The 13779-nt window shown below is 40.7% G+C and overlaps 1 protein-coding gene across 1 annotated transcript in view; it reads right to left on the reverse strand.

Annotated features, from left to right (window-relative positions):
• The window catches only part of si:dkey-237h12.3 (teneurin-3), a 188527-nt gene that overhangs the window by 75327 nt on the left and 99421 nt on the right, over positions 1 to 13779 (reverse strand). Inside the window, exons 6-7 of the mRNA XM_050042122.1 lie at positions 6858 to 6983; positions 3637 to 3851 (exon numbers count right to left, since the gene is read on the reverse strand). Coding sequence (XP_049898079.1) covers positions 3637 to 3851; positions 6858 to 6983 — 341 coding nt within the window. The remainder of the gene's footprint in view (positions 1 to 3636; positions 3852 to 6857; positions 6984 to 13779) is intronic.

The raw sequence follows: 13779 nt of genomic DNA on the forward strand, positions 1-13779 counted from the left end.
GCAGACAGTTGATCGTGATGTAGGTTTCACTATTCTGATCTGTGTGACGTTATTGCGAGAGGAATTTGGTAAATTACTCAAAAGAAGATGAATAAAATTCTTCTTACCACGTCTTAGCATTATCACTTTAGAAAGATTGATTGAAGACATTTTAATACCACTGAAGGCCTGATTTTTAGATAATGACTTCAATGCCTTTTAACCTCTTGCACTCCACCCCCATTTTGTGGCAAAAACGCCTAAAATGTCATGACTTCAATGCCTTTTAAGACTTTCTAAAAATCCACAGGACCCCAGAATAAATGACCAGTTTCGACCTAAATCCACATCTCTATTGAGCTTTTTAGCTTCTTTCAGCTCATTGCATCGGTTTCATGGCCTGCAATAAAATCAAAACAACCCCTCACCAACCAACCAATTTCCAGAGGCAGCAGCAAGCCGTTCTCAGAAAAAAAAAAAAAAAGTGATTAACTCGCTGTGCACTACCTGCCTAGCACCAAACGGCAAACAGACAAAGATAGAAACCTGCTGGTAGCTGCTAAAGAAGTAGATATTGTTTTCTCAAGAGTTGTTGGAGACAAAAGCAGAGCTGAAAGAAGAGTAAATGTTGGACTAACATTCATCAGGTGGGCAGAAACACAACTCCTGATGGATGCTGGTGTAGCTCCATTTCTGTCTGATTTGTAAGTCAGAAACACTTAAGGCAAAACAACTGAATAAGCTGATCATATGTCTGCGCTTTCCATCTGTCATCTTGTTATTGAGCTCTTCTTTGTCTTCTGGCCAAAAATTAATTATTGCAGCTTTAAATCAGTACGTGCACGACAGCCAGTTTCACAGAAACACAATGAACCTCGAAACAGCTGAAAGAAAAGGGACGAGGAAATACATTAAAACAGGATTTAATGCTCAGGAATGTGACAAACACGGACCCAGGCAACCTTTCTGTTGACTTGCAAACGATAGGAAAGAGAGCATTATGCGAGGGGCAGGTGAAGTCAACACTGTGATTTAAACCCCTTTGAGTAGAGCAGGGGGGCAGGGGAGGGATATTAACCTGGCGGAAGTTGACTTCTTTGTGTTGTTGGCTTGAGGGGGAAGTAATAAAACAGTTCATCCCACGAGCCCTAAACCTCCTGGCCAAGTGCATACATCTCGATTAGGCGGTGTGAAAGCCCCCCAACTCATCTCAATCCAACAATACCAGTGAATAACAGGCAAGAGACCAAGCGTGGAGAGACTGCCGGATGCCCCACGGACAGAGGGGGAACGCTCACAGCCTGCAAATTCTCTAGACTTTAGATTGAGTGAACTTAGCCCAGCAATTGATACCAACTGATTGTAAATTCTTGGGAAATAAACTACAAAAGTTTGTTTCTTCTAACTTGTTTGGTTTGTATCAGCGTGGACAGACATTCAATAGCAGACGGAGGAAGTCTATGTTTGAGAAAGGTGGAAAAGCTGTTGCACTTAAATGTTGTCTTGTCTTCCAAGCTGTGAATACGACGAACAGTCAATATCTCTCATTGGGGTCTTTCATGCTCAGTTAAGTAAATGCATTGATTCGTGCCCCTGGTCCCTGAACAGTATGTAATTTAGAGGTGGCCACAATGGACACAATGTCCAGCATTGACAAGCTTGAGTGTCTGTACAACAATTGCCGGAGACATAAAAGTAGTGTCTTGTTAATTAGTACCCTTTGGTCTTTGATTTTGTTGGACTTCCTTTTTTCACCTTGAAAGTGCAATCCAGCTCACCTGTTGTCACTCGCATCTGACTTCCTTCCGTCAAAGAGTGGCCCTAACTGTCTACACTTGAGTGAAGCCCATCTTTACTAAGAGAGAATGTCAAGAAGGTGAAGCTAAGAGCTTTTGCAGTCAAGTGTGGTGGAAAATAGCCATTGTCTGAGTGCTTCCATCACCATCACCAGACATCGGACATTCGGATGCCCAGAAATGTCATTCAAGTGACACATCAGGCATTTTAGAAACACTTCAATTTGCAAATGGCAGACGTTTAGTGGAAGTGAAAGACGTGCATGCCCACACAGGCAAATCGAAGCTGAGAGGAGAAAACTGAAAATAAACTAGTGCCCGGTTCTAATTTGCAAATGCATACATGTCATGAATTCAAATTAGGGGACCTCATAAGGGCAGACAAAGAGCCCTATTAAACAATATGTTTTTACCTTTTTTTTTTTTTTTTTACCTAAATTCACAGTGCCAATTCCACCTAGAAATAGGCTTCTATAAGATGCAGAAAAATGGCCTCTTTAAATCCTAAAAGCTGCTAATTTCTTAAAATAACAATTGATCACATGACTATGTTCAAAGGTCCAGTGTGTAGGATTTAAAGGGGTATACTGGCAGATATTAAATATTACACTCATAACTATGTTTTCATAGAGTAAAAACACCTGAAACCAAGAATCATTGTGTTTTCATTGACTTAGAATAAGACACGCAGTCTGCCATGTTGTTTCTACAATAGCCCAGAACACAATCAGACACTTGCTCAAGATAGGGCCATTCACGTTTTTGCATCGGCCACTGTAGTTCTCCTACAGGCTTGCTTCAGTTAGTTGCAATCTGCAACCTCACTGCTAGATGCCACCAAATCCTACACACTAGACCTTTAACGTGAAAGGGGTCCCTTGTAGTGATTAACCCACAAATTATTTTTATGATTAAGGTCAATGAACTGACCCAGTAATGTCAACCCGACAGCAATGCTGCCCTACAAATGCAAAAGACCTAAATCACCAGAGAGCAGAACTGAGAAAATTACTTGAGAGTTGTTTTGGTGTCTGCCTTTGGACTGCCGGCAAATTAATAAGGTGTCCTAACCCTTTTTTTCCTTACCCACCCAATTGCAACTCCAAAAACAGTAACTTCATGCATGGGTAAACAAAGCATTCTAAGTGCAATTAAACAACACCAGAGAACGTTTGGTGAAGTTGCGGGATTTTGCCTCAGTTTGCTCAGAACTTTTCATCCACTGTTTTCAACAAAAAGCAACACAGGATATTTGTCCACAATAGAGCTGATCTTTACTTTTCAAAATGAAGTAAAAGTCTTTTGCCTTTGAAACACAGAATATCTATCCAAGTTTTCCATTTATCTAACAGTAAGCTGCTGGTCAGACCTAATTTCTCAATGACAGGACAAGATTTTGGTATTGGAAGTGTTCTGGTTTTGGTTTATAGTCCGAGTGGTACTGACCAATAATGTTTGAACAGCAGATACACAATCTGTGTGGAAAGACAGAGGCCCATCGGCTATGTCTGACAATGGGTTAACATTTTATTAGCCCCCCCCACGAAAAAAGGAGGCCTTGGCTCAGATATCTGCTGGCTACACCACATTAGCCCCAAAAATTGGCCCTTGCTCCCAGAGGTTTATTGTCATCATATAGATTTCCGATGGGCTGAGACAGAACCAGACCAAGTAAGCCTGTTGCTGAAGAAGAAAAGAGGCATTTTCTTGCTTATAAATGAATGTTTTTCATTTGCAAGAAAAATATGTTGATTTTTTCATTCAAAAGTTAGGGTTTCAGTTTAAAGAGTCACAAGGTGTCAGTTTACTAGTGTCTTTACTTTTAAAGTGATGAACATAATTTAAAAACGTTTTATTTTACCTGCGTGTGAGATGGCGCCAGACCCTTTCGTCCATAGACTCCAATCAGTGCGTTCTTCTGTACCGAGATGTTGAACTTCAGAAAGCGTGGCTGTTCCATGCTGAGCTGAGAACGCCAGAACACCCCCGGTGGGACGCTCTGACCCACCTTCTTCCCTATGTCGACCTGTCCTGTATCGATGGAGTTGTTCTCCTGATGGAGCACTGTAGTCCTTCCTAGGAGACAGAAACACAACCCAGACCATGCAAGGAGTTACAGAATCAAAACAGCATAGTTAAGGTGATATGGCATAAATCAGTCATCGCAGATCCTTTCATACCATCAGCTACAGTAAAACCTTCACATCTAAAATGCAATCTTGGTTTTTATGTAAGTCTTTGATCCTTGGATGTCGGTAAATGTTGCATTCTATCTTTTGCCTTCCACGGTGATCTTATGCCTTTATTCAAGCAGTGACTTAACAATAAAGATAGTCATATCTTTTCCAAATGAGCAGTGAGCAAGCAAGACAGGTTTAAAAGTAATGGTTCCCTGTGGTCCATGATGCACTGCTCACTGGAAAAAAATGACCAGATATAATTGGCTTTTTATAAGACTCTAACAGGCCGCATCTCCCATCTTTTACTCTGGTCCTGATGACTCATAGAGTAAGGCCTCATCTCAGATAAGGTCTAAATGGAATCTGTCAGATCTACTGAGCGCTACCTTGCCCGAGCAATAACAGCAAATCAAAACAATTTTGCGAATGATGTCCTTAAACTGTGTCCTTACAGTGCCAAAGATTGAGAAACGGCCGCTTTTAATGTGACTCACGCTCACATGAAAAACTGTAGTCTGCAAGGTGCAATTACAAGAACAGATTTCATTGTTAAGAAGAAAAATCTGCAAAGCGTTTTAAAGTCCTTGCCTTCTAAAGTGCTATTGTAGAAGGATTGCAGCTGTGCTCTTTCCTGTGGCAATGACTTTTAACTTGTTAGGTGGATGATGCAGAGTCGTCCTTCTACATAATAACAACTCAACCTTTGCTCCTGCGTCTCGTGAAAAGTGTTTCAGTGTGTGGACCTGTGTATACTGTTGCTGCAAGTGTATCTGTTTGTGCCAGGCCTCCGTTATTTGCATCCCTCAGTGTTGCGTGTGTAATGAGGCCATTGCCTGTCACTTTAGCTTCAGTCAAAGTGAAGACTGGAAGCCAAGTTTACCTCTGGGGAGAATAATAGCCATCTATTGATTGCCTTTAAACAGTCCAAAACCTGCCTCATGCTATCTTAATTAGCAGTACTTATGAGGATTTAAATCTAGCCGAGTTTAAACAATTGAGCTTTTGCCTGGCCCGCTCAACTCAATTAATGCTTTCGTGGCCGTGCATTCTAAACACCACAGTGTGCTTAGAGATTAATTTGGTGGCTTTTGCTGTAAAGGTGAGCTGAGATGGCCTGCCTTGCTTGTTGTTGAATACACAATGCTCCGAGATTATGATTAGGTACTACAAAGCTGTCTGGAACCAGTCAATTAATATTCAGAAGGTGAAGGATCTCAATAAACTGTAGAGGCTGACTGGGCATCGAGCACCATACATTTCACTCTGTCATTTATGGGGCCAAATGGTTTGCTGTTGTAATTTGTCTTTCTTAATCGTCATTTGAACCTTTACTTGATTTAATTTGAATGCTTTAACCTTTTTTGTAAAAGGTTCAGTGTGTAGGATTTAGAGGGGTATATTAGCAGAAATGGAATATAAGATTAAAAGTATGTTTTCTCTAGTGAATAATCACCTGAAAATAAGATTTGCCGTTTTTTTGTTACCTCAGAATGAGCCGTTTATATCTACATAGGGAGCGGGTCCCCGTCCTCGGAGATCAGAACCCAGAGCGGACAAAGCAAACACTGAAACTTTCGTGTCAGCTACCGCTGTTAGCAATCCCTCCGAGAGTGACGAGAGTATCAGAAAAACACTTTTTTTTTTACGTGAAGCTGCTTTATTCAGTGTTATTTCCTTTTTAAATCACCAGATCTGTTTGTTCTGGAAAGAAAGACTTTTGCGGATACGTTGGCTCCAGATTAAAACCTTCTTAAGGTCTGGATCTTAAACTATCAGAGAAAACAGGTGACCACACATTAGCAGGTGTTGGGCTAGCAGCCCATCCGCGATGTGATTTGTAACATTAAATTGCTTTATTCAGTGTTTTCACTGGTTTGAATCACCTGATCGTTTGTTTTGGAGAGGAGGAGCCCTCTGCAGATAATTCAGCTCCCCGTAAAAACCTCTGAAACAATGAACAATGAAGGAATCCTAACCATGATGAGTATTAGCTGGCTGAAATCTGTAATCCTCACTGGTAGATGCCACTTAATCCCCTTTAAACCTTACACCAGTGGTTTTCAAACTTTCTGTGCCCAAAGCACACCTGTATTTATATCTGTGCACAATAGCTTCTACAACATGTGTTATCACTCTTATCACAACATAACGCAATAAAAATAAGAAAAAATAACACAGGTAGCTTTTCTGATACTGTCTGCAGACCATTGTATTCTTTCTCTTTTCTTTCTGTGGTAGGTCGTCTTCCCTGGTGCTTTGTTCTAATTTGCTCTGTACAATAAAGCGATCCATTGTCCCACTCACGGCCTCATCCCTCACACTGGCTGCCAGTCAAAGCTTTTGACACTTACACACTTAAAACTCCCACGTGTGAACAGCGACAAATAAGTTCCCCATGAAGGTTTTTTAAATGAAATCAAATTGAAGTAAGTGCCAATTTTAGCTAGGGTGCCTCTTTACTTGGAAATCGGTGTGCACAACAAAGCGATACAGTCAATTAAAAATTCATTCATAACTTTCTGTATAGGCCCAGGTAAATATTGCAATTATTATATGTGGTTATTACGAAATCCCACGGCACACCATTTGAGAACCACTGCCTTACACACTTTTCCTTTAAGTTAGCATTTAATTACAAAAAGCATTAATTACACGCAGCTTTATTTGCTTCATTTCTGATTTTTTTAGGTTTTTGTCGAAGTGTGCTCAACAGCTGGTCAACACCCTGCTTTTGCCAAGCTATCAATTTGCTGTGTTTACTATTTTAGCCCAATATTCAAAAATCAATGGCAATGACCTTAACCAAAAAGCATTTTAGGGGATACAGTTGCACTAATACTGTAAAGGCTTGTTTGGATGTTAATTATTAGTTTATTCAGATGCCAGTCTTTTATTTGCTCACCGTCAGCAGCCAGAGCTGTCACTATGCTCGACTGAGTGGGCCCCGTCTTCCCAACTCCTCCGTTTTCAAAAGCCGGCTGGTTGTCCAACTCTTGGAGCTGCCAATTGAGGCCGAAAAGGTGCATTGCTGTGAAATACACAAAAAAGCTGCGTGGGCTTGTAGAAATGGATAAACAAATAAAGCAAATAGTTGCACAAAAAACAATCAAGCCATTTAAGCACAAAAAGGACCTGTGGGAGAACACAATGGATGGATCCAGTGCAGGCAGGGGAAAAAAACAACAGTTTAACTTCCAACATTTCAGTTTTTCGAGGAGACTCTATAATGGGAGGTTTTTGTGTAAACACAGCGCTGATAGAGGTCACACAAAGTCATTCCAATCAATACTTAGGAACCCTGTTGCTCTATCATGTTTCCTTGGGGAGCACTGTTCATTAATGTGCCAGTGTGTCTGCACACAAACAGCTACTGTATCAAAGAGAGCAGAATTTCTATTTTGACACAAAGCATTCACTTCAGACAAGTAGACAAGATACACTGTAAGAGTCTTGAACTCTCCAAGACTAATACAAAGCAGAAGGGACACACAGATGCAGCTACATGCATGTGGAAGAGTAAAGATGGAGGAAGAGACAGAGTGAGAGTCTTTTAAGAAAGAGCAAGGCAGTTTATTGAGACAGACAGTCACAGCAGGAGGAGGAAGTGAGAGGGTAAGATGCTGCAGCACTCCTCTAGTTTTCTTAGATAACTAAACTGTGTCTGGCTTTCATTCAGCCAACCTGCTTTATTGTCACAGTATTGGATGCAATCAAACCATGTTCTTGTTGTTTTTAGAGACTGAGGTGCTCCTGTGAGCGCAGCGAGAGGGCCAATCTCCTTCAAAGTCACCAGCCAGGGAACATGCTGAGGAAGCATCTTGATTTCCGACCATTTGATCTGCGAGAGGAACTTTTCTCCAACACTCGTCGCTCGCTGGGAAGATGGATATTGACTGCAGCAAATAACTTGAGAGGTGTATGTGGGGCCAGAGAGGATATCAAATGTGAAGGAGACCAAGAGAGAGAGATTCAAAACTTGTATGGACAGTGTATCAGTGTTAAGAAATAAGGTTTTGTTTAGAGCCTGCTGATGAATATACTCGGCGTCAGTTTAGTGAGGGTACACACAGCGCTGTCCTTGGTAGATCAAATGAACAGGTGCTTCGTGGCCTTGAATTTCAATCAAATAACGCAGCTTTAACATTGAGTGATAATGTTTGGTTACACAGTACATTCAGCCAACATCACCCACAGTGTCAGAATCCATTTCAGCTGCCGGTGAAACAAATCAGAAACACAAATTAATGCTGACTGTTCCATCAATATCTTTGACAAGTCTGACTTTGGGCTCTGAATGGACTAATCTGACAGGACCTCCAAATATGGAAACCTGCAAAATCTGTGTACTTTTTGCTTCACATATTTCCTACAATCACTGAGTTTCCCTGTTACTATTCATATTCTGAATCTTTCTCCATCTTCCACCAGATTTGGATAAACCTCAATTCTGATGTACAAATTCACTGGCAACAAAGACAGAATCTTCAACTTCACATAATTTGCCAGGAATCAGACAAGTTTTAAAAATAGTCTCATTTGTCCCCAACTTTTCCAAACTGCTTACTATGAAAATATCTTCATTTCTACCACTCAACATATTGGTTCTAACTGAGGAAAGGCTCCAGAAGCCTGAAAAGACTCTGTGTGCTGGGCCGGGTCCCAAATTGCACAAATCAACTGAAGACATGGAGCATTAACCTGAAGTGAAACACCCTCTGCCTGAAAAAAAACAGTGACACCTGCTCTTGCAAAATGATTGACAGCGTGAAATTGCAGGTTAAGGTAATACTCGATGAATAAAAGGTATAATCCTTTACTTTACAAAAACTGTATTTACAAAATTAGCATTAAGTATTTTGGAAAATGAACCCTTTTAATGTTGAGAGAAAAATCTCTCTCTAAGCTGACTGGCAGAAGACAGGACATCAAGCTCTATCAAAGGAGACATGAAATGACAGACAGTGCTCTCAAACATAAGAGGTTCTTTCCTTATAGCTGCGGATGCATTTAACTTTTTTGTAATTTTATTTTTAATGCTAATGCTTTAATGTAAGCAGCTCTGTGAGGCTGTACTGAGGCACAGTGGTGATTTGAAGCTGATGGCAAACATCAGTATGCAAACATGCTCATATACCCCTTTTCATTAAATTAGCTCGGGGTCTCGAACCAGTTCCATTCAGGATTCTTGGAACCTCGGTGCTATCTATCAAACCACCCTGCATTCCCACTAGCTCTGAGCAGAACCATTGTAATCAAGGATGCGTCAACAACAGAGGGTGTTGCACCAATGGAGGTAAACAGTACTGGCAAGATGGCGGCTCACATTCATTACCTGCAAGCTTTTGTTCTGTTATTACAGACATTTTGTTTTATCCAGAAAACAAGCATGGACCAACTATTGATACGAGGACTTTTGCTTCCAGCAGGGAACCACCTTTTCAGGCTCTGAATCAATATATTTTTGGTTGAAATACCATGAAAGACTCAAAATTAGGTACATCAACTGGAATGTAATTCATTCCATGTTGGAGTAAAAAAGACAGGCAATAACAGGTTCACTATCTTAGCTTAGTCTGTTAGCATGCTAACATTTGCTATTTAGGGCTGAACACAAAGGCTGATCAAAGCTGTTGGAATTGTCATTAGTTTTGAAGGAATTTTGTTATCAGTCATATTGTTAAATTGAAACTGTGACCCAATGATGGTGCCAGATAAAACAACACATTCTCACTCCCAGCTCGTCAAATACCAACACTTGGTCAGTTGCCCTATATGTCATCAATCTATGATGCTCTAGGAAGCCCTCCAGCGTTGTTTTTGGAAATTAGAACAACTTGACTGACTTTTGGTTTCACACAAGACACAAACAGCAGTCTCCCGGGTAAAAGTCTGTAGTTTGTTTGACCCATCCATCTCTTCTCCCACCCACACTATGCTATGTTGCTTGGAGTGTCAAAAAGTGTCGCTGCCCAGTGTGTCTCATACTGCCGCTAAAAGGTGCCTCGGTGCGTGGGTATCTGACACCGAGGGCCACAACCAAGAGTCAGTATTTGACAAGTTGGGGTTGAGGCCCAGTTGGATGAAACTTCAGGAGCTCACGACATTATTAGAATTTAGCCACTAGGAACAATGAATATCTGCAGAAAATGTCACTGCATTTCATCATTCTCTACTGACTTGGTCCCTGACTGAAGACTCTAGTTCATTTAACATGAATAGTCCAAACTCTCTCCGCAGCTTAACACTGTGCACTCACATCTCCCAGTATCACCAAACTTCCACTGTGTGTGGCACTGGGCTCTTGTGTATCAGACTCACCGCAGAACCACCAGGAGCCTTCCCCTCTTCACTGCTCTTAGTACGCCAGGACCCGAATCCCCACTTACCTCATCAACAAATTGCTTTGAGGTGAATAGCCCTCAATTTATGAATTTGCATAAGTTATTCCTGCAGCCTAGGCCAGTTCAATTAATATTTATGGGCCATGAGCAATTCTCTTCCTGAGCAAGAACCTGCAGAAGCTAGCCTCTAATCTCTGAAGTCAAAATGTGCCCTGTGGAACACCTCCACTGACGATGAACGGGCGGTTGAATTTGTAAGTTCACAGCGTGTTTGTTTGAGCTCCGACATCCACATGGTATTTAGTGAACACAAGCACAAACACTCCTGCACTGGAAAATGTAACATGAGCCCCAGATAATCCTCCTGGCTGCTCTCACAGCAAATTCCCCATCTTGTTCACATGATTTTTGGTGGTGTTGTTACCTGGAAAGCACAGCGCTAATTATGCCTCAGATGAAAGCTGTATCTCTTCTTTATAGCAGAAATAAATAATGAATTATTCAGCTGAGCAACCCAAGGCATTAAAAACATAAATGAGTATAAAACTTCTTAAGTGTTTCCTGCTAAAATATGCAGAGGACGCCATTCTGATGGCCATCGTCACCAAGAATAATTAGTCCATTTACCACAGAGAGAGGTGGCCCATCTGGAGTCACGGTGTGCCAACAACAACTTGGAGCTCAACAGCCTCAAAATTATTGAGATAAACATTGTTTTATGCTGGAACCTGCCTGCACATCTCCCCAGAAACATCCCCGGGGGACTTCTCGAAATAAGCCGCACAGCTCAGAGCATGGCTAAGATGTTCCTGTTTTCTGGGATAGTGTCTCCAACAGCCTCAAATGGAATGACAACATCTCAAGATCGACCAAGACAGGGTTTGTTTTTTTGGGTCCTGTGGCAATTGAAGCAAGCTCCCTGTCTCCCTCTGTGAGTCTCTGAGGGATTTCTAGAATTTTTTATTAGTATTAGATTAGTATTGGAAGCTGTGATCCCCCCCCCCCCCCAGTACTCATCACCGATAAGTGGAGCCACCTCTATCATCCACTCTCTGGCAACTGGCACGGCCTTATTAAAACCATAAGTGCTCACCATATCAATAATTTCACGAGAGCCATCACTTTAATAAAGCAGCCTTCAGTGAAAAACACACGAATAACCCCAAATTGTTTTTCTCCTTTCCTGATAAATTAAATTTTTTGTGGTACAACGTTCCGAGAATTAGTTTCTTCCTAAAATACGTGAGACTTTTACAAAGCAGCTGATAACACAAAAATACCCTATGCTTCATTAAAAGGAACAGCATGTAAGATTTAGAGGGTTTAGTGACATCTAGTGGTTGAAGACTGCAAGCAGCTGAAATTTCTCCTGGTTGGAATTCCTTCAGTGTTTATTGTTCAGGAGGTTTTAACCGGGAGCCGAATTATCAGCGGAGGTCTCTTCCTGTGCAAAACAAACAGACATGGTGTGGAATAGCGGTGGGTGTTATGGCCCTGAAATAATATCACGTAATTCAGTGTATTTTTGCGATATTTTTGCAATATTCTTGACAATATAACAAATTAGTTAAAAAAGAAATATAAATATTTTATTATTAATTTAAGAAAGCAGTATTGCAATAAAATAAGTGCTATACTTTTACAATTTACCTTCATATATTCAGTAAAAACTAAACAAAAGTTATCTCTAAAATCTTTAGTTTGTGAACAACAACAGTAACTCAGAGTGAGACCACAAATTGCACATTTAAACAGCTCCCAAACACAAAAAAATGTACCCTGGGATCTATATACAATATAATAAAGGCTTTCTTTTCTATTCTATATACAGTACCAGTCAAAAGTTTGGACACACTTTCCCATTTACTTGACTGGTACTGCATATATAAATATATATATGGATTTTTAGCAACAAACGTCAAAGACATGTTTTGGGGACCTCTTAAACCTATATAAACTTGTTGAACAGGAGGATAATATGTGACCTTTAAAACAAGTAACACTGAATAATTAATTTTACAAATCAGTGTTTCTCCCACAGTGCTTGTCATATCGGAGACATGCCGCTAGCCTGGCACATGCTAATGTGTGCTCACCTTTATTGTTTGAGATGTTCAGGAGATTTTTACTAATAGACAAATTATCCACAGAGGTCTAGTCCTCTCCAAAACCAGGTAATTTAAACTGATAAAATACTGAATAAAGCAGTTTTATGTTAGAAAAATATATGTTTTTCCAATGCTCTTGTAGAGCCAGTGTTTGTTTTGTCTGTTCTGGGCTACTGTAGAAAGATGGTGATGCAACTTGGTAATCTTCGTGGACCCGCTCCCTATGTAGATTTTAACGGCTCTTTAACTTTATAAAAAACCATGATTCTTATTTTATCTATTAAAGAAAACAGACTCATAATATTTTCTTCCATTTCTGCCAACATACCCCCCTGAATCCTACACACTGAGCCTTTGAAGACACTTTCAGTCATTATATTTTCTATATATGTCAGCCATTCGAAGTATATCCTGTTCTCCTTATAAACATTTTGATCAAATGTGCTCAGCGAGGACAGTGTTTGCATTTGGGTTTATTTGTGCGGTTCAATTTACAGAGCATTTCCTAGAAATCCACATGCTGTTTCTGCATCCAATCAGTGCATCAAAGCTGGACTCGGTCCTGATTGGCCTCCCCTGTATCTGGACAATTGCTGAAATCCTTCCAATCAGCCCAGTTTGCAGAACTGGAACTGGAAAGCCTCACCTCAGCAGGTTTGCCTCATTTGAATTACAGGAACTGCTCTTGTCGGTCAGCCAGGGTCCAGCTTTGCGGCTGCACACTGTTCTTCAAATTCACTCGATTAAAATAAAAACCAAAACCATCTTATCCGAACTATTTGTTCCTAAGATATCATGAGGCATATTAGTTTTAACCTGAGCTCCAGAACAAGACAAAAAATTAATAATATGGTACAGCAAACTTCAAATACAGTCCTTTTTTAACATATAACTGATACAGGTGTTGGCTGTATTTGTCTTTGAGTTTGTCTTTGCACTAATGGGACTGTGTGAGCTGATAGAAGAAAAGTATTAAAGCATGAGTGCACATTGTATCTATTTGAGTCATTGCACCTGGCAGGTGAATTGGCGGCGGATGAAAGGGAGAGGAAGTGGTGGAAACACTCTGAGACACCTGAGGCAAGTGGCAGAGGGCTGCATCTGTTTAACTCACACATACACAAACACACACCAAAAGGAGCCGGAACACCAAGCACACACTCTGGAATCGGGCCAAAAATACAATTCCCAAACACCCGACAGGTCTACAATTAAACAAGTTGGTGATTGTTGAGATGAAAACGTTGTGAATGAATCCAATCTGCTACAACTGTTAGTGACAACAGCTGAACAAATGACAGTTTCGGCTCGTTTTCCCCGTGTAAACTGAGCAGATCTGTCACAAGCGCACGTCCAAATAAAAACAGCAGCAGAT

The sequence above is a fragment of the Epinephelus moara genome, chromosome 4, assembly GCF_006386435.1.
Source record: "Epinephelus moara isolate mb chromosome 4, YSFRI_EMoa_1.0, whole genome shotgun sequence".
NCBI lineage: Eukaryota > Metazoa > Chordata > Actinopteri > Perciformes > Serranidae > Epinephelus > Epinephelus moara.